The 22,174-nt window shown below is 47.4% G+C and overlaps 7 protein-coding genes across 11 annotated transcripts; 3 read left to right on the top strand and 4 right to left on the bottom strand.

The window, feature by feature from the left end:
• Positions 1-248: 248 nt before the first annotated feature.
• Positions 249-3,270, bottom strand: LOC117894479 (uncharacterized protein KIAA1841 homolog). Of its 2 annotated transcripts, none has more exons than XM_034801580.1 (5): positions 2,357-3,270; positions 1,347-2,298; positions 1,046-1,283; positions 768-990; positions 249-709 (listed from the first exon to the last, which is right to left on the bottom strand). In XM_034801580.1, the coding sequence occupies exons 1-5, from the start codon at positions 3,253-3,255 to the stop codon at positions 361-363; spliced, it is 2,661 nt and encodes an 886-aa protein (XP_034657471.1). In that variant the 5' UTR covers positions 3,256-3,270; the 3' UTR covers positions 249-360. The 2 variants fall into 2 exon arrangements, with proteins under 2 accessions (XP_034657471.1, XP_034657472.1); XM_034801581.1 differs by having other exon boundaries at positions 1,061-1,283.
• Positions 3,271-3,600: 330 nt separating this feature from the next.
• Positions 3,601-4,427, top strand: LOC117894489 (40S ribosomal protein S17). The gene is made up of 3 exons (XM_034801596.1): positions 3,601-3,698; positions 3,904-4,055; positions 4,120-4,427. The coding sequence occupies exons 1-3, from the start codon at positions 3,696-3,698 to the stop codon at positions 4,358-4,360; spliced, it is 396 nt and encodes a 131-aa protein (XP_034657487.1). The 5' UTR covers positions 3,601-3,695; the 3' UTR covers positions 4,361-4,427.
• Positions 4,428-4,490: 63 nt separating this feature from the next.
• On the bottom strand, positions 4,491-6,172 carry LOC117894482 (SHC-transforming protein 2). Its single transcript, XM_034801585.1, has 2 exons — positions 5,892-6,172; positions 4,491-5,824 (listed from the first exon to the last, which is right to left on the bottom strand). The coding sequence occupies exons 1-2, from the start codon at positions 6,080-6,082 to the stop codon at positions 4,753-4,755; spliced, it is 1,263 nt and encodes a 420-aa protein (XP_034657476.1). The 5' UTR covers positions 6,083-6,172; the 3' UTR covers positions 4,491-4,752.
• A 302-nt stretch (positions 6,173-6,474) lies between these two features.
• On the top strand, positions 6,475-18,970 carry LOC117894480 (alpha-tubulin N-acetyltransferase 1). Of its 3 annotated transcripts, none has more exons than XM_034801582.1 (7): positions 6,478-6,920; positions 13,331-13,533; positions 13,617-13,772; positions 13,832-14,215; positions 14,661-14,832; positions 16,941-17,005; positions 17,679-18,970. In XM_034801582.1, the coding sequence occupies exons 2-7, from the start codon at positions 13,427-13,429 to the stop codon at positions 18,277-18,279; spliced, it is 1,485 nt and encodes a 494-aa protein (XP_034657473.1). In that variant the 5' UTR covers positions 6,478-6,920; positions 13,331-13,426; the 3' UTR covers positions 18,280-18,970. The 3 variants fall into 3 exon arrangements, with proteins under 3 accessions (XP_034657474.1, XP_034657473.1, XP_034657475.1); XM_034801584.1 differs by lacking the exon at positions 17,679-18,970 and adding an exon at positions 17,136-17,514 and having other exon boundaries at positions 6,488-6,920; XM_034801583.1 differs by lacking the exons at positions 14,661-14,832; positions 16,941-17,005 and having other exon boundaries at positions 6,475-6,920.
• Positions 7,984-12,855, bottom strand: LOC117894485 (phosphoserine phosphatase). Its single transcript, XM_034801592.1, is given in 4 exon segments — positions 7,984-8,865; positions 8,867-9,047; positions 12,147-12,152; positions 12,845-12,855. Coding segments are annotated over 2 exon segments (816 nt in total). The 5' UTR covers positions 9,011-9,047; positions 12,147-12,152; positions 12,845-12,855; the 3' UTR covers positions 7,984-8,193.
• LOC117894484 (chromatin modification-related protein eaf-1) lies at positions 15,029-16,553 on the top strand. The gene is made up of 4 exons (XM_034801591.1): positions 15,029-15,319; positions 15,384-15,497; positions 15,548-16,084; positions 16,152-16,553. Exons 1-4 carry the CDS (start codon positions 15,248-15,250, stop codon positions 16,356-16,358), a joined length of 930 nt encoding a protein of 309 aa, XP_034657482.1. The 5' UTR covers positions 15,029-15,247; the 3' UTR covers positions 16,359-16,553.
• Positions 18,966-21,526, bottom strand: LOC117894486 (cleavage and polyadenylation specificity factor subunit 5). Of its 2 annotated transcripts, XM_034801593.1 has the most exons (5): positions 21,196-21,522; positions 20,869-21,133; positions 20,632-20,797; positions 19,251-19,365; positions 18,966-19,187 (listed from the first exon to the last, which is right to left on the bottom strand). In XM_034801593.1, exons 1-5 carry the CDS (start codon positions 21,321-21,323, stop codon positions 19,166-19,168), a joined length of 696 nt encoding a protein of 231 aa, XP_034657484.1. In that variant the 5' UTR covers positions 21,324-21,522; the 3' UTR covers positions 18,966-19,165. The 2 variants fall into 2 exon arrangements, with proteins under 2 accessions (XP_034657484.1, XP_034657485.1); XM_034801594.1 differs by lacking the exons at positions 18,966-19,187; positions 19,251-19,365 and adding an exon at positions 19,395-20,410 and having other exon boundaries at positions 21,196-21,526.
• Between the last annotated feature and the right edge of the window lie 648 nt (positions 21,527-22,174).

Here is a 22,174-nt window from a genome sequence, read left to right as displayed (position 1 = left end):
AACCTGGGGCGCCTTTTATATTTTGGTTTTTACGTGTCGTCGCATTTATTTGATTATTCTGTTGTTCTCTCCAACTCTTTTATTTCAAACCTAAAAAAATGATTTTAAAAATTAAAAAAAAACAATTTTAGAGATGTATAACAAAACGAAATCTTTGTAAATTGCGTTAAGTTAAATAAATAAAAACAAAATATTAAGAAGTGCAGAATAGTTTTGATACAAGTGCCTTCCGGTTTTCCATTTAAATATTTTATTTAGTATATTTCAATTTCTGCTAAACATTTGACTAGAACTTTGGTGACGTGACTAAACATTTTGTCTACGATCTTTGCTAAGTAATTTTTATGTGTGGCTGAATTCCTACTTGTGCTTTTGCTTGGACATGCCTTGGACACCGCCTGCTACGGCCGATCCTCCCAGGCAAATGTTGTTGCCCGTGTTCTGGGCCAGACCAGTCGCATTGCTGCCGGACTGTATGTTGTGGTTAGTGTGACGCTGCTTGATCATCTCCTTCCACTCGCACTCGAGCCGCACATAGGAGCCACCCAGGGGCTGGGCATTGTGCACCAGACTCTGATCGTTGCCGGTTTTCTTGGTCACATAGGTGGCCACCTGCTTCATGATCTTCTCCTCAAAGTCGCGCTGATGATCTTGGTTGCTGCGTGCCGACAGCTCGCCTGACCAGAAGCGACCCGACACCTCGGTGGGACTGGGGGAGTTTTAAACAAATGTTAGTTTCAACCCTCAATAAGATTATCTGGCTATACCGCTTGCGTTTCTTCTTTCCGCGTGCCTTCCTGGGCGGTGGCCGGTGCTCCGACTCGCAGCCATCGCTGCTGGAGCTGTAGTCCTCATCGTCATGAAAATTACGCATCTTGGGGCGGAGACAACGACTGTCCTCCTCGCTGGTGGATGTCGTCTCCGAGTCGGTGCTGGTGTCCATTTGGTAGCGCGAGGCACGCATCCTTCGGCTCACCCGATGATTGGTCACTGTGGAGCACAGATTGAGAGAGCGTTTATCAGCGAGCTGCCGGACCTCACCCACCCTTCTTCAACACACTGTCCATGCAGAGTTGCGGCAGCAGACCCTGGCGGCAGCGCTGTGGCGTCAGCGAGATGCCCTGCCAGCTGGGGCTTATCTCGCCGGCGGCGGCCATTTCCTGGACCCTCAACGGCGGCATCTCACACAGGGCGTAGTTCTCACCCACCAACTGGGCAATGGCCAGAATAGCACGCTCACGATCGGTCTCCACCAGCACGCTGTGCTCCCGGAACTGGCAGCCCTAAGAATGGGGAACACATACAAACAGATTAGAGCGCCTTCCAAGACTTTCACTGACACATACGTTGGGTCCTGGCAGGGTTTCATAACGAAAGGCCTGCTGGCCACAGCATGCGAAGCGTCCCGATGGTCCCGCATAGTCAACCGGTCCCAGGAAGTTGGCTGCCCCCGGATGGAAGCGGCACCAGTTCATCTGATAGACGGGAAAGTGCGCCTCGCAGGTGCAGCAGTAGAGATAGTGGCAGCTGCCCCACAGCTTCCAGTAGACCTTGCGCCAGGACTTCAACTCCTTGAACAGCTGCATGATGTAGATGTTGAGGTCCCAGTTGGGATCCCGCACATGGTGGCTCATCAACTGGCCCCAGCGGTTCAGGCGGATGTTGCTGGGCACACAGCTAACGTAGGACTTCATGGTGTTGGTCACGCAACTGAAGCAGCGAGCACACCGGAAGAGGCCGGACATGCTGTAGAAGTGTCCGCGCAAGGCCTCCGGGTCCGGCTCACAGAGCGACTGGATCAGTTTGGTCCAGAGGCGTGGCGTCACGCGCTCCTTCTTGTCCCGCACCATCTCCAGCTCGAGGTTTGTGAACATGGCGGCCAGACGGGTGACCAGGGCATCGTTGAGGCACGACAGATTGGTGGAGGTGCGCACCACCTCGCTGAGATGGGCATGGCAGAAGGCCAGACACTCCAGCAGCAGGGGCTCCATTTGCAGAAAGCTGGCAGAGACCAGAATGGGCACCACATTGTTCCCATCCAGCTGGGGACCAGAAGCCGCAGCACTGCTCTGCCCTGGGCCCTGGATGTCTTGGCTCTGGGCACTGTGCTTGATCCACTTCATCAGCCAGTCGAATATTAAAATGTCGCAGTGAACGGATATGTCCATCTCCTCCAGCCGCTGGCCGGCAGTCACATCGGCAAAGTAACCCATTTTGCTGACCAACAGATGCTGGGGGCAGGTGAAGTCACGGGAAGTGTTCTTCACCTCGTCGCATACATGAATCACGACCTCGGGCCTGCAGAAATGGGAAGGAGGATTAGAGATTCCCTAGAGAACATTTCAAAAGTACCGACTCTTTCTTCTCCTGCCTCGAATGTTTGCTTTCCTTGAGCAGCATGACGGACTTGCGCCTGACCGTGGGATTTACGGTAGCCTTGGCTCCAATCGGCTCCTTGACCAGAGCTCGCACCATGCTGTTGGAGGATGGTGGCTCCGCATGCAGCCCATCGTTGGGCGCCTGCTGCAGACACGGTGCCGAAGCTGTTGTCGATATGGATGAATGCACATGGGCAATCTCTGTCATGGACTTGGCTGCCCCCATCGGCAGTGCGGACGTGGCGGTGGGCGTCGGTGTGGGCAGTGTAAAAATCTCCTTTGGAAAGAGTTGCTGCAGCTGTTGTTTGGTCTTTGCTTTTCCGTTGGTTGTGAGCGCCGTGGGCACTGGAACTGGACAGACAAAGGACAGCACAGAGTCCAGAACACCCTCATTGATGACGGAATCCAATTGCTCCGTCAGCTTTGGGTGGAGGCCGTGGTAGGTGGCGTCTGTCCTCTTGTGGACATGGCCAGAACGCAGGCTGGATTTTTGATCGCCCAGCACACCGCCGCGACTGTCATCCCGAGTGTTTGAGTGGCGATGACTGCGCTTGAGGCCCAGGAGCTCGTTTACCAGATGATTGTCGGCCAAATTATCAAAATCGAACTCGTCCTTTTTAGAATTTCGCTTGGAGGCCCCGGGTCCACCTTCCATGGGTGGGACTGGCTCCCTAGTATGTGGTTTTGCCATATCTGCTTTCGCTATCATATCGTTAACATGACAGGAAAGCTTTAAAAATTCCAGAAATTCGTTCAAACTGATTTGAAACTCGGCGCCGGCATCGTCAGATTTCTGCGCCTGTTGTGACGGCGACGGCTCCTCTGTCTGGGCGGAAGCTGCCCCAGCAGCTGCCTCGTCGGAGCTTCCTTTTTGCATCCTTGCAGATGCACAAATCGATTTGCATTGTGCATTGATTAATCAAAATCAATCAAAATCAACATAAATTGGGGTCGGTCGGTTGCCAAGACGCCCGGTAACCGCGAATTTATCGATAAAATATACCGCATCACCCTCTGAGATCTACCCAAATATACCTTCACCGTCAAATACAGAGGAAAGTTCTGTTTCTAAATTCTTCTGTTGATTCACCAATCTGATAAAAGTAGAGTTTTGGTGCTGAGAACTCTAACTAGCCGGTAATATTAAATAGAGTATAAAAAGCGAGTAAATGATTAAGGTTTGGTATATTTTCGGTATATTTTGACAACGAGAAGGCATACTTCGGTATACTTTTGAGGGTCATGCGGTATATTTTATCGATAATACCGCGGTCACACTGCTGCTTCCGCTCTTTTCCGGTAGAAACGTAAATCAAAATGGTTGGTTTTTCTTTTATATCGCGAAAATTATATGCAATCCTGACACCAAACAAACAAATATGTGATCAAGAACGCAGCTGAATTTGTGCAGCTGCAGTGCACGGTGAAATTTTGTTGATTGCTGTCAGCGAAATGGCAAAAAATGGATTGTTTATGTGCGAACCCAGTGTCTAATCTGTGTTTTCCCCCATCTACCCATGTCTAGGGTCGCGTCAGAACCAAGACGATCAAGAAGGCCGCTAAGGTCATCATCGAGAAGTACTACACTCGCTTGACGATGGACTTCCACACCAACAAGCGCATCTGCGAGGAGGTCGCTATCATTCCCACCAAGCCCCTCCGCAACAAGATTGCCGGGTAAGTTGTTAGATGCAGCCGTACATCCGAGCATCCACTGACCTATTGATATTTTTTCTTACAGCTACGTTACCCACTTGATGGGCCGTCTGCGTCACTCCCAGGTGCGTGGTATTTCCATCAAGCTGCAGGAGGAGGAGCGTGAGCGTCGCGACAACTACGTCCCAGCCGTGTCCGCCCTGGAGCAAGACATCATCGAGGTCGATCCCGACACCAAGGAGATGTTGAAGCTGTTGGACTTCCACAACATCCGTGGCCTCCAGCTCACCCAGCCCAACACCAACAACTTTGGTCGCCGTAATTAACTTTGTGTGTAGATGATGTTTAGATCCGTTTTGCATGGGTCACAATAAAGGATTTGTGTAAAGTGCAGCTTTTAAGTCTTGTGTTCTACTGCTCTGCGCTCCATCCAGAGGAAATCCACCGAAATTATGGTTTTGGTGTTATTTATTCACGTTTGATGGGAAAATACTGTACTGCACATATAAAGATGTTTTGTGTATATTCAATCCATAAATAAATGGGTTCGTTCTTATACAATGATGCCGACGATATATAAAAGATATTCTCTACGAGTGCACATATGTAAATCTAAGCGTGTACACGGATACAAGTATATATATATATAGTATGTGTGTATGTATAAGTAATATTTATGTGAAAACTCGCGATGCAAGTATTTGTTCTATCGGGCCGCTCAGGATGCAGCTATGGCACCGGCGACCGCTGCCTGGTCCTGTGCGGGCCGGCGCACTGGATTACGCAAGACCAGCTCCGAATCCTCCGATATGATGGGCAACGCATGGGCCCAGTGGTAATTTATCAAATGGCTAATGCTATCGAAAATGCGATCTTTGGTGCGAACCACGCCCTCTGGATCGATGAGCAGCAGATGCTTGGGCGTCTTGCCCTCCAGTCCAGTCAGCACATACTGTCCACGCTTTCCCTGAGATTCGCGGACCAGGAAGTCCCCGTCCTGCTGTAGCAGACGTTCGGAAATCGGCCTGGAGATGGCAGCGTGGAACCAGACCTCGGCAGTGAGCGGACACTGGGGCCCGTCAAAGACATCGCGCACCTGGCCGGCCGTGAGGGTGGAGGTGGTAGCAGACGCCGACGAATGCCCGAGGGCTAGCTTGTTGGTTGTCTGATCGGGAGGCGGGGAATTGAGGTCGATGAGGTTGCTGCTGAGGCGATCGCGTGGCTTCTTCAGATTAAGTTGAGCCACACGCGGAGCATGGGGATGCAATGGGAGTTGGGCCGGTTGGTGCTGCTGTTGCTGCTGCTGGGAGCGGCTATCGTCACTCGGAAGCTCTGGGGGCAGCTTGTTGGGTAAATCGTTGTAATACTCTTTAACGTTTTCCTTGCAGCTCTGATTGATGTTGTCGGCAGTGGGATCGTTCAGCCTGCTCAAGGCGTTGAATCGCAGCGCAAAGGCCTTGCCAATGGTCACGATCAGGTCCTCGCTCTGACCACCAGCGCACTCCAGGACGTAACAAGCACGCCACTCGTCCTCGTTCTTGGCGATGTAGGCCAGGAAGTCCAGGGTATCGTTGTCGCCCCCCGAGGCGAAGGAAATGCGCGGCATATTGTGATTGGCTATCACCTCACCCGATTCCACATTGCTCAGGGTGAGGGCTCGGCTGGATACATTGATGATGATGTTGGTACCGGCATGCTGCATGCTGGGTCGGTCCGATATGAAGGAGCACAGTCGTCGCTTGCCTGCCGACTTCAGGCCTGCAGCCTCGCAGACGCGGTTGATGCACTCCCTGTAGGGAAAGCATGGGTCAAAATGTATTACTCAGCCATGAGAGATAAGATGTGGGTTCCGCTTACCGCGCCAGCTGCGTGCGAGTCTCAAAGTCGAGAGATTTCATCGAGGTCTTGACCTCAACGCAGCCCGTATAGCGCACATTGAATGCAACTCCCACGCCCATTATGACGTCGTCTGGATAAATACACCCGTCGCTGGTGCCACCGGTACCCGATCTTGGGGCGCCGTTGCCGGCATCGCCATTTCTCGGCATTTCGCTGTGCGTGTGCGTACTGGGCGTCCTTTGTATCCTTTTTTTCTTCCTTCCTCTTTGTATTACTCAAAGTTAGCGCTGGGAATTCACTTGATGCTGCTGCCATCGATGTTTCTTATGAACCATCGATGATTTTGCAAGCAATTAGTCGGGCCACATAAGCCCTCTGAGAGTACTGGCAAAAAAAGTTGGAAAAAATGTCGTATTCCTAAAACGCACCGTTATGTGCTTTAAATTTGCATGTTTAAAGTTTAACATCAAGTTACCGCCGAAATGGTGCTGAAAGATGGCCAATCGATAGGAAGGGCGCATTCGATATGGCCACTACACTCGATAGTTTGCAGCCCAGCTGTTTGTTTTTGTCGTGTTGCTTGTTGCAAGCACCAAAGCTTTGGACGGCTTAGCTTTAAGGTTCGGCCACTTCACCCCCAAATCGCTACCTGCTCTTCAGTTTGTATCTTTCGTGCAAGTTTTTATCAGACTCTCGTGCAATATACACGTAGCACCGCTGTCCGGCGACCGTCGCGTATACATACACAGCGCTAATAGACAAACAGAAGCCATCGAATTATGTGTTAAAGTGAATTAAATAAGGTTCAACGGCATACAAAAGTACATAGAACATACAAATATATTTCGCACTATTTCGGCCAGAAAAGTTTCATTTTTGAATCAATAAAACAGTGTGTGTGTGCAAGCACGCCCGCACCTAACGCGCAGCATCCGTCCATCAGCCCCAAATCTGCAGCAAAGGCCGCATTGCATCTGGAAACTGGAACGCGGCACACGCAATCCAATACAAGATACCTTCCCGTCCGTATTGTTGAATATTATTGCGGTAAGTTTTATGTTTTTCTTGGATCTTTGTGTCTCTTGCCCACCGTCTTCGCGCTTTCGTGCCGCGGCCGTGTGCTCAGTGCTCAGTGAACACATACATAAATAAGGCATTAATTTTACGTCATGCACGTTGGAATCATTACCGCTACATGGATGGCCCCAGAGCTGGTGCGTTAGTCATTTGCATTGAAAAAGATACATACATATCTTTTGGACTCGATGCGTCATTAGTGCCACAGGGCGACACGTTTAAGCCGTGCTTGCTTGCACCTCTCGTTCTCCCTCTTGTTATGGATGGTGATCTCATCTGTTCTTGCTTCCGCTTTGCTGCTGGCACTCTTCCAGCTGCCTCTGAGGCTGGGCTGTTCTGCCCAACAATTGCATGGATGGCCTTAATTCACGCCTTTGTGTGGGTCTCTCAGCCAAACGGCAGCCGCGTCGCACCTAATATGGTCTACCATTCAGCTAAAAGCGCTTCCCGCCGCCAATTAAGCACGATGACGTTGACCCTCAAACTAATGCCGACAGGTACGCCTCGGCTCCGTTCATGGCATAGGGCACCCACGCCACTACTCTTGCTTTTGTTTTTGCTCGCCAAGTGTCGATTACAACTTTATTTAATTGCTTTAGAAGGCCTAAAGTTGGTAAACTATTACCGTTTTAATTGGGTTTGTTAATGCAACCTTCGGAAAGACATTACAAATCGAAAGTTAGTTAGTCTGTTTTTTCATAGCTAACTACTAATCTACTAAAAGCAAAGCAGTAAAATATAAACTTTCTTTTTAAACGCACTAGTAAACGCGCAGGCATAGATAAATCATTTCAGAGCGAACACTCTGTGGCTTTACAGCAACTACAAATGCATTAACAGCATTTCCACATTTTCATATAAATATTTTATTATTTTATGCTGCGTCATGAACTCATATGCCTTCGAACCACTGTAAAAATTCATTGCATTTACAACTGGAATGTGTCACCCTGTATATGTTAACATATTATGGCACTCCATTAACAGGGCTCTGTTATCCGTGAACTGTTCACCCAGAATTGCTTCGTGCCGCTTTTCATTTTCCATAATTTTACTATCGCTTTTATTGTTTTAGCAATTCACTACAAACTAGTAGATATATGTATATATCGTATTTTACATGCATGCACACTTAGACACAGACCTGGACAACAACATTCACTATGAACTATAACACGTTGATTTTCTGAAATACTAAATTCGCCACCCCGCTGCCCGCCCGTTCCATTATGCCATTGCTCCATCACTGGTCGCCCATCAGCTGTTCAAAGTCGGTTACGTAATACTGGGCCCGTCTGTAGACCTCGGGGCGCACCACGTTGCCGCCAAAGCCGATAAAGTAGTTGGCTGGAGGCACTGCCTCCAGATCGGTGGCTCCATCGCCGAGCATTGTGGTGAGGGCGTCGGCGGCATGCTGCTGCTTGATCATGGCGACGGCCTCCGCCTTTCCGCCAGAGCGGGAGGTGGGCTGTGTGATGTCGAAGCTGTCGTAGGCACCCTGGTAGTCGAACAGCATTTTGTTGGCATACACGTGCGAGAGGGGGATGCCCAGCTCTGTGGCCACGGGGGCAATCAAGCAGTCGAATCCTCCGGATATGAGATACACCTGCTTGCCGTCAGCCTTCAATTGTGCCACAAAGCGCTTCACGTTCTTGCTGAGGGTGCTGGGCCGCTCGCGGATAAAGTCCACCACTTGCTGCTGGCTGGGTCGGATGATGTTAAGTCGTATCTTGAGGGCATCCTGGAAGGTCATGGCACCGCCCATGGCCTCCTTGGTGACACGTGCCACCTCGGTGCCCTTGCCACAGTATTCGGCCAGCTCGTCGATGCCCTCCTCGCATATAACGGTGGAGTCGACGTCGAAGCAGACGATCTGTGACTGCTGGATGACCTTGGCGGCCAGCTGGGGCTGCTTGAGGCGGCACTATGGCTGGAGTAACAGTATTCTTGGCACCTCCATTGCTGGTGATGCTCAACTGCTTGGCCAGCAGAGCTGCATTGCCACCGCAGCCGTTGGTGGTGGGGGACGGACGCGCCATGCTCAACACTGAACCGCTCATCTTGAGGAATGCAAATGATTTGGACACAATTTTGTTTGACGTAAAAGCTTTGCGTTACACCCTTTGTTTGGTCTCCAAAATTTTCCGTTGCTTCTTTTTGTGTATCTCTTGTGCTTTTTTGCACACGCGCTTTACACTCTTCTTCTTCTAATGCTGCTTTGCTGCTCAGCTGTTTTTTGTTTTTGTTTGATAAGGTTTGTCCACAGACAATCCAGAGTAATTTAATAATTGAATAGTTTTCGAGGCACTCGCTCTCGAACTGCTCACTTTGACTGAATTTTTACAAGTGAATACTGCTGTCGATCGCCCTTTTAAGAAAACTCGCTTGATACAAACACAGGCATAGCATACATATGCACATTTGTACGTACATGCATAGCTGCCTCTCCTCTCTGTGTCTCTCACCAATTTTCAGACGCTGACCAGCGCGCGATCGTACGATAACAGCCAATTACAAGTGCCTCTCTCTGTCTCGTTCAGTGTGTCTGGTTTCTGTGTGAATTTGTGCGGTGTGCTAGTGAGAGACAGCCTTACGTCTGCACCGTTACGTTCACAATTGTTTTTCCTTGCACTCTTATGCGATGGTAATGCCACACCGACTGGGCCAGTCACCTCCTTTGAGTTTTCACTGGAAAGTGTGTTTCATCAGTGACGTTTTCCGAAACGAGTGAAACTTTGCCCCCACCACGTGCTGGGTCCATGCGAGTGGGAGCGGGATGGCCATGTCTGGTTATCAGCAAACATAAACAAAAGAAATAATTATGTATTCGGAACTGTCGTTAAACCCTCTGCGGCACTCGATTGCTTAGGAGAACCGACTGAAACTGGTTTCTTAGAAGCACGCTTATCATTTAGCACCATTACCATTTAGCACTGGGCTGATTACGGGCAGTGGATAGAGGGGCTGGGTATGGCGACTGGTCAAGCATCGGAAGAGGAGCACCTTAATCACTTGTTTTTCCCCGACACTCTGCTTATCAGGGTGCAGCGTATTCGACTGTCTGCTCGATCTGATCAGAATTCAATACTTTCTTTTTTGCATTAATCATTGATGTGGAAAATAACCGAAATCCACACGGATTATCGCTTACGTAAGCTTCGGGTATTTTTAAACCTGTGGGGGGACTTATATTTAAGCTAGAGCTTATAGTCTGATCTGATTCTGATGAAATTCTGGGCTGGCGTTGCATCGCCTTACGTTACAAGAAAACGTAAGCCGAGCTCCCTCTCTTCTGGATTTCTCTCGTTCTGTCGCAGCCTGCTTTAGTCTCTCCAGCAATTAGATAAAAGGCGCGTGTAAGCAACAACAACAACAAAAGCAGCAGCAGTAGCAGCAAAAGCATTGCCAGCAACAAATGCAATTGCAGTTGCTGTGGTTACAGCTTTTTGTTGCTATGTGTTTGCTTTTGTAGAATAACAAGTTGTTTTGACTGTTGGGCCGCTTGATCGTGTGGTAAACAGCAAAACAACAGGCTGCCTTACCGCAAAAGTATTTCATTGCCAAACTCTTTATAGAGGCATGGGCAATCGCCTACCGATAAACTATTCATTGCGTGTGCTGCGTTCATCTGCAGCTGCAGTCTTATGCATGTTTCAAGCGCTCCCCGGCCAGCGGCTTCCACTGAACCGCGCCATAAACACATGATGATTATAAGTATACCCTTGCAAAAGACATTTTGAATTTGGCCAGATGTTTGCAAGCAGAGAAAGATGCATTGACGTCCTAGGAGATGGCCATAGTTTTGTCCGTTTCTAGGAAAAATATCCCTTAAATAGGCAGTGCACTTGTCAGAGCCGCCATGATGGGATCGTGTGTCTGTACCTGTAGCTGTCGAGGACCGTAGAAACGATTGGTTGAAATAATAAGTGATTGTTGCAAAGACTTCTTTGTTCTGGAGATAGTCCAAACCAACCTCAGAAGTTGTAGTTTTGTGGGTTTTCTTGACCAATGGACATAATAAACGGATGACTATGATATACCAGATTTTATACAGCTTAGAGCCCCAAAGATAGCCATGGCTTCCTGACTTTTAATTGACGTTGCCTTGAGCAACAGAGAAATATGAAAACCCTAGCCTAGGCAGCACCTGTACCGTGTACACCTGTGTTTGGAAACGGCACCTGACATTTTTGTTGTTGGGCGTTTTCGAGTTTTTCCTTGCCTTGGCAACTTGTTTGACGGTTTTTCTTTTCGGTGCTGGGCTGCCTTTGGTTTACAATTATCGATTGACCTTGTTGCTGCATATATTTCGAGCCTAGTCCATTTCTATTTTATTATTTGCCTTCCCGGGTACTTAGAGGACATACGCCTGTATACATAAAGGTAGGCTCGAGCCTGGGACAGGCTAATTTATTATGCCTATTGACCAATGGCCGACACACACGGAGCGTTTGACGTGATAATGCCGCCAATTTACCGAAATTTCTATTTCCATTTTGAGGCAGGACGGCTTTGGTAAGGAAGTTGACAGCCTGCATGTAAGTGAGCACCCTGGCACACACATCTACATACATATGTGCATGTGCATACTACAAAGCAGCCTCGTCATGGCCTTGCATAATGACAGTTTGTGGGATTATTTTTTTGCAAACAGCTGATGGCCAGGGGAATCTATACCTCCAGACTGAGGGCCGGGCTGGGAATGTGCTTGTAATTGAAGTATTAGTTTTCATCACCAACTGCGCTAATCGGAAATGTCTCTATAGTATTAATTAGCGTGTAAATATGATTGTCTGGCCCTTTCTCGATTGATTTGTTTTGCTGTTGTGCAGTTGGCAACGCTTTGTTTCCAACGGTGGTTTTTGTTGTTTTTGCTGTTTGGGTTCCTCCTGTCGTCGTCTGCTGATTAACTGTTAAATTGAATGAACACTCCTCCCCATGCGCTTGCTGTCTCCCGCTCACTCGTTCCCCCCGTTGCGCTCTTCTAACTATGTATGTAGCATGTTGTTTACAGCTGCACGCGATTTTAATTCTTTTGATTGCTCTCTCACGCTCACTTACACACACCCATACTGCAGCGCTAGTATGTGTGAGAGAGACAAGTTCACTTGACACATTTACAAGTGGAGCTAAAGGGGGAGCAAGAAGTGCAGCTTCGCTCCTTTTGTAATGCGTGGTTTCCTTTCTTTTTTGCTTTTGCTGCTTCTTATTTTTGTTTTGCATCGTTTGGCGTATAAACAGTTACAAAGCGAGCTTTCTGTATACAACGTCAACGGTTGAGCACAACAAATAAACAACAATTACAACAGAAGAGAGAGAGAGAGGCAAACGTCATAGGCCGAAGCGTTTGATACCCTTGCAGATGCATCTGTACCATTGCATCTACATACATACATACATATCCACATATTTGCATACGTACATATCTGATATAATATACTGATTTGGATAATATATGGCTGGATGCAGTCATATCAAACTCGCGCATGTTTGATTTTGAAAAAAGCCTAGTTATGTTTTTGCCAGTCGCATCACACCAACCACCATGTATACCATCGTCAAGGGTATTTAAAGTAGTCCCCTTTGCTGGGGGCCAAGCACATGTGCATACAACCTTACATTTGCATTAATGTGGTCGTATGCTTATGTGTGTGTGCGAAAAGGAAAACACGTCATTTGCAGCTATCGCACTTTGTAATTCGAGCAGCGACGTCAGCGGCTACTGCGACAGCGACAGCGACAGAACGACTCTCAGAGCTGCTTCTTCCCTTCCGTTCCGACTCGTTCCATACAAATAGTAACCATCAACAATGGAAAAAGTTTTGTGCCCCGCCCCCATCAAATGTAATTACAAAAGCTCCGTTATTGTTGCTTTACTCTCTGACAGCGTCGACGGCAGCAGTTCGTTGCACTCGAAAATTAAGAATAGCAAGAGCATGCGAAAGGGTAACGTAACGCTTTGTCCTGTTAGGAGCCACACCCCCTGGGGATCCCATAGGATACGATACACTAACGCAACAGTTTCGATTGTAATCCCAGTCGCAGGCCCTGATTTGGGTCAACCGCGAGTTGGCAACGCAATAAAATGCAAAAGGTAAATAAATGGAATGGGAGTGCATGGCTCCCACAAAAAATTAGGTTGTGCCCAACCTGCAATCTGTAACCAACACGTCTGTAGTGCCTCACTCTCATCTGCTGAAAAATTCTATAAAAAGCATCAACAGTGATTGGATAAATCGCATGTCCAACGTCTGATTCCCACAATGTCCGCACCCAGCCCCAGTAATAGAGAATGCCGAACCCCTACCTGATAATCAAATTGATTGCGAATTGCTCTTGCAACGCTCCATTAAATCCAAATTTCTCGATTGCCATTGCAGGAGGAGACACTCCGACAGACGCCCCAAAAAGAGAACAGCCCCGAGCCACATTTGTAGGCCAGAGTAAACCGAAGAAGCAACTTCAACAGCTACAGAATGGTGGATTTCCGATTCGATATTAGGCCACTGTTTCCGGAGGCGATTGTCAGGGTGACGTCAAACCTACTGCCGCACACCTTTCGCGGCGATCGGCGCCAGTGCCTGTAAGTATTGAAATATGAATGAGGAATTGGATATCGGATAGAATCTTGCCCAGAAACTGGACACTAACCTTTACGTTTCCCAGGGATGCCACCTCGAAGATGTCGGAGATAATTGACCGCTTGGGTGAGCTGTCGGCCACGTCGCAGGGCCTGTCCAAGCCGGTGACCACGGCCCAGCGTCTGCGGATGTCCGAGAACCAGACCATCTATCTGCTCGCTGATACAGAGGCAGGACACAAGTAAGACACCAGCAGCACTTGCTCGCCGAACGATTCACAATGAATATGCCTTGTTTTAGTGGAGCTGTGACTGGGCTGCTCAAGGTGGGCAACAAGGATCTGTATCTGTTCGATGAGACCGGTCAGACCCGTAAGGTGGAGAGAGCTCCATCCATTCTGGACTTCTATGTGCACGAGTCCCGTCAGCGCGCTGGACTGGGCAAGCGGTTGTTCGAGACCATGCTGAGGGAGGAGAACTGGACCCCGTTGAAGTGCTCGGTGGACCGGCCCTCGGAGAAGCTGTTGGCCTTCTTCGGCAAGCACTACGGCCTGGTGCGCACCATTCCGCAGTCCAACAACTTTGTGCTGTACGAGGGATACTTCAATGAAGCCAACTCCTCAAATGGTCATGCCCACGAGCAGTCTCCGCATGAGACCAAGAACGGGCTGCACATTACAAACAGGTGAGTCCCCTGGGGGCGTGACCGGGACCGCGACTGCGACCGGTATCGGTGCCAAGACTGGGCCTGGCTTGGCGCATTTCGTGGCAATTAAGGCGTTGCTTTCGCTGCAGGAAACATTTCACTTTCAGTTGGCCATTTCTTTGGCCCCATTTGCATATCGTTTGCAAATCGGACCGTTGTCGCGGCCAACATTTGTTTCTTTCTTTGATTGTTTGTTTGTCCAAAGAAGACCACCCGTGCCGACTTGATCGATATCTGAATATAGTACAGCATAATTAATCCTTAGATAAGAACTGACGGTGGCCTGTTGCTATATGCTTTTGCTTTCAATGCCTTAAACTAAACTAACTCTTTCTTTCTCTCTCTCGCCATCCACATGTTGCGCTAACCATTGATAACCAACCATGAACATAATCATCAACCAACAAACTCAACAAACAAACAGTCCTAACACACAACTCTTTGGTGCTACTTACTTGGGCGAGGATGTCAATCACAGGCGACGCGGCTCCCAGCAGCAGAAGCAGAACTCATCGAATGTGCTGCTGCAGCAAATAACACAGATCTCACCCAACGGACGGTATGGCGCCCGGCATCCCACCTGCACCATGGCAGAGGTACTAACAGACAAGTGGATAAGCGGTGGGGCTTTACCACGAACAATCGACCCAGCGCAAAGGGTTTCCAAACAATAATTCTAGTTTTAGTTTTCTGTGTTGCAAAATTATTTGTTGAAAAGAAGGCCATGGTCTTCAGAAACTTAGTAGGCCTTTCCCCCCGGGTTCAAATTCCTTTATTTCGTGTGTGTCATTTGGAGAGCTCTCGGAAAAGTTCAGTTTAAATTTGTACTCGAAACCAAACGGATCTGTTTCCCAATTCCCAGTGTAGAAAATACTTTTTACTAGTAATATTTTCTTTTTTTGCTTTTTTGTGCTACATTCAAAATATTTTCAACTCGAATCCCAAGCCGAGTCTCATCGCGATTTGTGTCAAGTGTTTCGTGCGGATTAGTCGTTTCTAGTGTTGAAAATTATGGACGCGAAACGTGGTAATAATGCCCCTGCCACACGCCATGGCTTTCACGCATCCCGTACTAGTGTTGCCGTAAGTTGAACGTTGCTCAACCTCAACCATCTTCCACTGATGAGGGTTACCTGGCTTTTTGCAGTCACGCCATGGCCAGCAGTCAGCAGCTGCAGTGGTACAAGGAGCCACCATGTCACGCAAGCATATGAGCGAGGCCAGCCTGACGCCTAGCCAGACCAAGCGGGACACGGAAAATGTAAGCCTACTCCTCGTTTTGTGCCTGCGAGCTGACTCTTCCTCCTGCAGCCTCGCAAGAGTCCGTTGGATGCTCTGAGCCGTGCCGGCACAGCTCGCCAGCAGGATCCCTTCCAACGTCGCTCGGGTCTACAGGATGTGGACGATGCCTTCTTGGCCACAAACGCATTTGCCCGACCATCGCGAGTTCGCCACTCTGGATTAGATGGTGGCGCTGCCGTTCCACCAGCAGGAACTGCTGCCGTGGCCCCCATTCGTATGTCTGGCGGACAGGAGCAGTCTTCGCAGCCAGCCGCTCCCACACAGGAGCAGCAGCAGATGCCGCCGCCACAGCAACAGTCGCCGCCGGTGGCTGCTGTGCCCTCGCAACAGCAGTTCATGCAACAACCAGCCGCTGGCCAGCCCACTCGCCACGATCCCTATCCCACTGGACGGGCCCATGTCCACCATAATCAGCAACAGCAGCAGCAGCAGGTTGCCTATGATCAGCAGCAACATCAACAACAAATAGCCCAGCAGGAGACGCAGTCCATGAGCCAATCCCAGCCACAGGGACAACAGCAGCCGCAGCAGCAGTCCCAAGGCTTCGTAAATATCACAAAGTTCCTCGCTAGCTTGCGCAGTGATTGAAGAGCTATTCCCTTGCCTCCCACAGTCTAATCAGCCCAATGTCGGTGGAGGCGAACGCGCTGCAGCTGGCGGTTCCAGCAACGGAGGTCAACCGCAGCAGCAGGTTGGCGGCGGAGCAGCTCCGCCTCCCGAAGCCGAGTTGTGCACCACGTGCCCCAACTGCCAGACCACCATCTACTTGGTTCGCTCAGCCGAAATGGGAAACGGCGACAATGCCGCCCCCACTCAGTAGATAGATGCAACGCATCAAAAGACCAAATTTCCAGTAGACCCCAAATTCCCATAGAATCAAACTACAACTTTCTAAAGAAAATGTGTTCCAGTAGCGTCACGAAGGAGTAACCCAGTGTGGGACCATGTCCTCTGGAAAAAATTCTTCGTAATCTAAATTTTCCTTGCAAGTGTTGTTCCTGAGAATGTTTATATTTATTTTTGTGAAATAAAAACCAACCCTGAGGGGGGTGAATGTGTGTGTGTGCCGTGTGTCACGACTTTCACTGCCCCACAGAGTGGGTCAATCCACCCTTAAGGCGAAAGTGGTGGTTGGATGACATGGAAAGTTGGGTGTTGGCTGCGTGCCAAGGCGCTGTTTTAGGGGCGACATTTGGCCCACTAAAGCACCAAATATACGTTTTGTAGCCCAGATTTATATTAAGTTGTATGCTAAGCAATTAATAAAGAAATTCCCTGGATTCGTACTACCACTGAAATGGGTCCTAATTAATACAAATTGCTAGATCTTATCCCTAGAAAAAACTCCTAATATTTTACACATACAAATGTTGCTAATTTTTCCCCATTTTCCATCCTATAGATAATTTCTGGAATCTCAAAGTGCAGCACCAAAGGCGGTGGCGCCGGCAGTGGAGAGTCGAGCAGGTGAGGCGCATTCCATCCCTCCATCCAGATCAAATAGAGCATTTTCTCCCAGTCCATTATCATTTCTCATTTTCGTTGTAATGTGTCGTCATTTGGGTTTGATTTCTTTCTTTTCGTTTTTGTCTTTCAGAATCAAATAGATAAAGCAAATCCACAAAAATTGCACACACACGGCTACAAAAAGAAATAATAGAAAATTCAAAAAGAAAAAGACATTTACATTTATAAACTAATACAGGAATTGTACAAAGCTTTGATTTTAGCCAATTATTTATATTTTCGCCTAGTTAATTTATATAAAGAGTTTACTTAATGTACCAGCAGAAGACGCTGCCTGTACTTGCCACACCACCCCCAAAAGCCACAGCCACCACCATCCATCCAAATATACAAAAGATAATCTAATACCCACAATATCGGAACCGTCACACCACAAACGAACAAATACCTGACAATTGTGATCACAACATACATATCTATTTTTTAACATTTAACGACATTTACATTTATTTGTGGTAATTTATTCGTTCTTTTTTTTTACTTGAGCAATAAAAGCAAGAATGTTCTCGAGCATGCTTCGAGTAATCAACCCAACGTCCAACCATGAATTACTTAGTGAATCTTAGGAGTGCAAATCAGTTTCTTTAAACCCATTGTAACCCTCTCTCGACAGCGGCAATGGCGATGGCAACAACATTGCAGAGATGATGACCGCTCAAATGGATTTGCATCACCTGGAGGACGAGCAACAGGCTCACGGACACATGAATACCAAACGAATGGATCTGCAGGAGGTGGCCGATCAGGAGGAGGCACACTTCATTCGGTTCGGGCTGCAACCTTCGATAGAGGAGCCACAGGCGCAGTTTGAGCCAGAGCCTGAGCCAATTACACCACCTTCACCGCCCCCGAAGACCCACACGCCCACACCGCCATCGGTGCGTTCGCCGGAGGTGGCCGAGAGCATCATTGGCGAGAACCGCAGGCCAGCGGCCTTTCAGCTGAGCAAGCAGCACACCGGAATGAAGAATCGCTCCTTTGGCGTGGGCATGGCGGTGATGCCCAGCAGTAAGATGGAGTTCGACCAGGAGGAGCGCGAAGACTTCGGTGTGGTCAAGATAAATCGTCCGCCGGGACACGATGTCCACTCGCCGGGCCACGACAACACAGATGCCGTGTCCACTGTATCATCTGGTGGCGGCGGCGGTGGTGGCGGTCACCTCACCAACGAGGGCTACAACGATCTCAAGTTCTATCACAACCGGTTGTGGTAAGAGAAGGGAAACCAGCAGCAATTGCATCTTTTGTACGTGGCATAATAAGCATAATCAAGCAGATTAAACCAACAATTTAGAGACTAAGCATGTACTACTTAACCAGGCCTAAGCAGACACAAACCTACTACACTAACAAAACCACAATCAGTCGGTTCCTGTACTTCAGTTCGATAATTTTGTTGTGAGCTTCTTCAGAGTTTTGTTGATTCGTTCATTTGTTACAAGCCTCGCACCCGGAACAGCAACGTATCCGTTATTTATAGCCTCACAATGTAATTTTAACAATAGCGAAATGTATGTAGAACAATTCCCGTCAGCACTGAGCAGCATTAATTTAGAAATTAGTTCTTAATTCGTTTTAAACTCTTGATTCGGAGTAGCAGGTCATCATTCTGAACCGTATTTAAAGGCTTAAATCTCAATTGGTGTCCAGTAACATAATCCAACCCAATATGTGTATCTTCCAATTGCAGCAAACGCGAATATTTCGAGCAACTCTATGGCGACTATATGCTATAATCACCAACACTACTACTATCACCCCTCGAAAATATAAAATCTAACCAACATTCCCCAATGAATATTTGTCCAAACTTTTAGTTGATAGTGCGCCCCCAATATGCAATGGATACTTAGATTAAAGACTAACGAACATAAATACAAATAAAGCACAATTTTGTCGATTCTATTTGCCAAGTAGAGGGCCAAGGCTTTCCATTTTATCTGCAAGACAATTATGTACGGATTACACACACGCATTGAATGGAAATCTACGGGCAGATCTGAGGTGCTGAAATATTTAAAGTAGAGCTATCGTTGGTGTTGCTTTGCTGGTGCTGCTGCTGCTAATCTAGTGTTGGACCTGGAATCCATCGGCCTGTCTTTACATGTAGATGAAGTTGAAACTGCAAAATGAAGAAAGTGAGTGATTAATTGATAATTCATGATTCATTCGCGATTCTTCTTACCGGCATAGGGCCTGCGGCAGCGACGAGATGATCGGTCCGTAGCCTTGCGAATTGTCGTATAGCTCGAAGAGGGGCGCCGCAACGAGCTTATAATTTTTGGGCACAGCAAATAGTGCTAGATTACAGAAAACGATAGAGACAGAATTCATGTATGTAGAGATATCATGGAGCATTGTAAATAACATCGTGTAAATGTACGTATTAGCTAGATCGTTACAATCGGTTACAAAAAATGTACATAGTATCAAGAATCTATTGAGCTGCCACATGATATAAAAGCTGATATATAAGAGTCGTATGTATTATGTTTTACATTCATGGTTCGATTCGTTACACTCTAATTACTTTTATCCATCTGTTGGTCGGTCAGTGCTCTTGCTCTTGCCCAACGATGATCTACCACTCTGATATTGAACATAATTATAAATGGTCTAAGCGAATTATTGGTGCCTTGTGCGCTGAAGCGGCAGCAGCCCGTTGTTCAGCGCACAAGCTATGAGCCGAAAGAAGTATAACACAGTTTTCATTCATTTGGTTATGGTTACATATAAACGAGTGCTTATATTAAGGAGCGACTTGCGCACAAATCCGTACAACATGCCGGATGTGGGCGCACGTTACAATGCTCTGCTGCTGCTGTTGCTGCCCTGCCTGCCCGTGACTTCCGACTAACTATTCGTACACAACCTTAAGACATGAAGAACACATGACAATGACAATGACAGTTGACAATAGTAAGAATACTCGTAGAAGTAAAGAAATAATATCGTATGTATCGTAAGTATTTTGGGGAGAGGGGAAATACAGCTTACGCTTAGCCTCAAATGGATGTCGACATATTTACAAAATTAAGATAACAAGAACAATCATTGAGTTTTCGGATTTTGAGTGGGAACCAACAAAATATGCCAACACTGTTCTGAGCAACAAATACAAAATTTCAGATGGAGATTCTATGTTGTACAATGAATTCTAGAATCAAAACTAAGCCCGGAGGAATTCTGTTCTTTTTTTCTGATCTGTTTTTCTGTTTGCTCGTTTTGTCGATCTATGGCTATGGCACATGGCACTTTTGATAGTTGAGTTGGGTGGCACGACACACCAGCACGGCGCTAATGGAACGGCTCAGGGTACATCGTAACTGGCGTTCCTGTCCGTATCTAAACAGCATTGAAAAGATATGACATGAGGTTTGTTAGCGTATTCGGTTTTAGCAAACAGAAAAAAAAACGATACAAGGATTATATAGTAGAAGATACATATAGAAATGGTTATTTCCATGGCATTTGTGCTTCTGGTGCATTTTTCTCATCACTCAATATACCTACGCTGGGATGATTTTGAGTTTGGCGGAGCCAGAGCCAGCCAATTGGATATTTACCCTTTTCGTGGAGCTGAACGAGGAACAGCCGCTTGTGCTCCTTGGGCTTGGTGATGTGCGGTGGAATGTATGGATATTGTGGTGGCTCGAAATTGGGACGCCACCAATTTCCAATGGTGTCTTCGACAATCCACTCCTGTTTGACGCCGTCCTGACGACCCAGCGTCTACAAAAGAAAAAGGCCACCATAAGTATTACTTAGTCTGGGGTGCACTACAGTGATCGTTGCTTTCCTACCTCGGAGAGTAGTCGCTTCAGCCCATCGACCTCGTCCTCGCCAGCATTGAGCTCCCCGCCAGGCAACTTAAAGAATGTCGTGCCCAGCTGCAACAGCAGCACATGCGGCAGGCCATGTTCGTGGACGAGCAGCACTCCCTCCACGGAGCGGCGCATGCCAATACGATCGAATTCCTCGCGCATTCGCTGAAAACGTGATGGCACCGATGGATCCTTCTCAAACAGCGGCTCCTTCGTGCCGAATGTGTAGTTAGTCAGGGGATATCTGTGCAGGGGATAAGTTAATGTCAATATATTCCGCTATGGCCACATCCAAGGGTTACTTACAGATTGACGGTGCGATTTATGGTCAGTGCCTGGTTGGTGGCAAATTTCTGCGTACCATTATTATTGCTGCTGCTTCCGCGGAGCGGCCAGCCCGAGCCCGATTTGTTTGAGACTTGCGAGGACGCCATTTTGTTATACACACAACCGCCAGCCAAGGAATTGGTGAAAAATACGATGATAGCACCGAAAACGAGGCTTCACGTTTGGGTAATAGTTCCCCAACAATTACACTATGGTTTTGGTGCTAGGTATTGCTTTAATTTTGCAATTTTCCGCGGTTTTTACTTTTCTAGCACTTTTTTTATGTCCAGCGTTTTGCAAAAAAAAATTCACGCCGGCCGCGACAGTAACCTCAGAAATATACCGAATTATACCATTTTCAAAATATACCGAATCTTAACTTAACCCACTTGGCCCAAATTTATTTAAGCAAGTGAAGTTTATCCGCTGAAAATTATACTGTTCATAAATTCTTCTCTTGGGATTCTAAAATATTCCTCTTTACTTACAAAAACAAATAAATGCATTTCCTACAAAATATTCATGTTTCTTAATATTCTTACAGAAATGAAAGGTACCCACTGGTCGAAAACGGGCTAACGTTCGCATTCGTATTTCTTTATTTCGATATTCCGTTTAATATTACAGGCTCGTTAGGATCCTCAGCCGTGAAACTATAATTATATACGTTTGATGAATCAATTGTCCATAAGCTTTCAGATATCCCTTTTTGAATTGATATCACTAACTGGTAAAGTTAAACATACATAATACCAAAATTGTTAGAAATTATTTATGATACGATATGATATTTAGAAAATACGCAGTTATACTTTGGTTTATTATTGACGGTCGTGTGGTATATTGGATTGATAAATCCGCGGTCGCACTGGTTGACGTTGTCGTTTTTTGTTTATGTTGACTCCAGCAGGAGAGGATTTCCCTGACCGTTTAGTAACAGGAGAGGATTTCCCCGACC

This window comes from Drosophila subobscura, chromosome J, assembly GCF_008121235.1.
Source record: "Drosophila subobscura isolate 14011-0131.10 chromosome J, UCBerk_Dsub_1.0, whole genome shotgun sequence".
Lineage (NCBI taxonomy): Eukaryota > Metazoa > Arthropoda > Insecta > Diptera > Drosophilidae > Drosophila > Drosophila subobscura.
The sequence above is the reverse complement of the archived record's forward strand: the minus strand, read 5'-3'. Positions and strand labels throughout refer to the sequence as shown.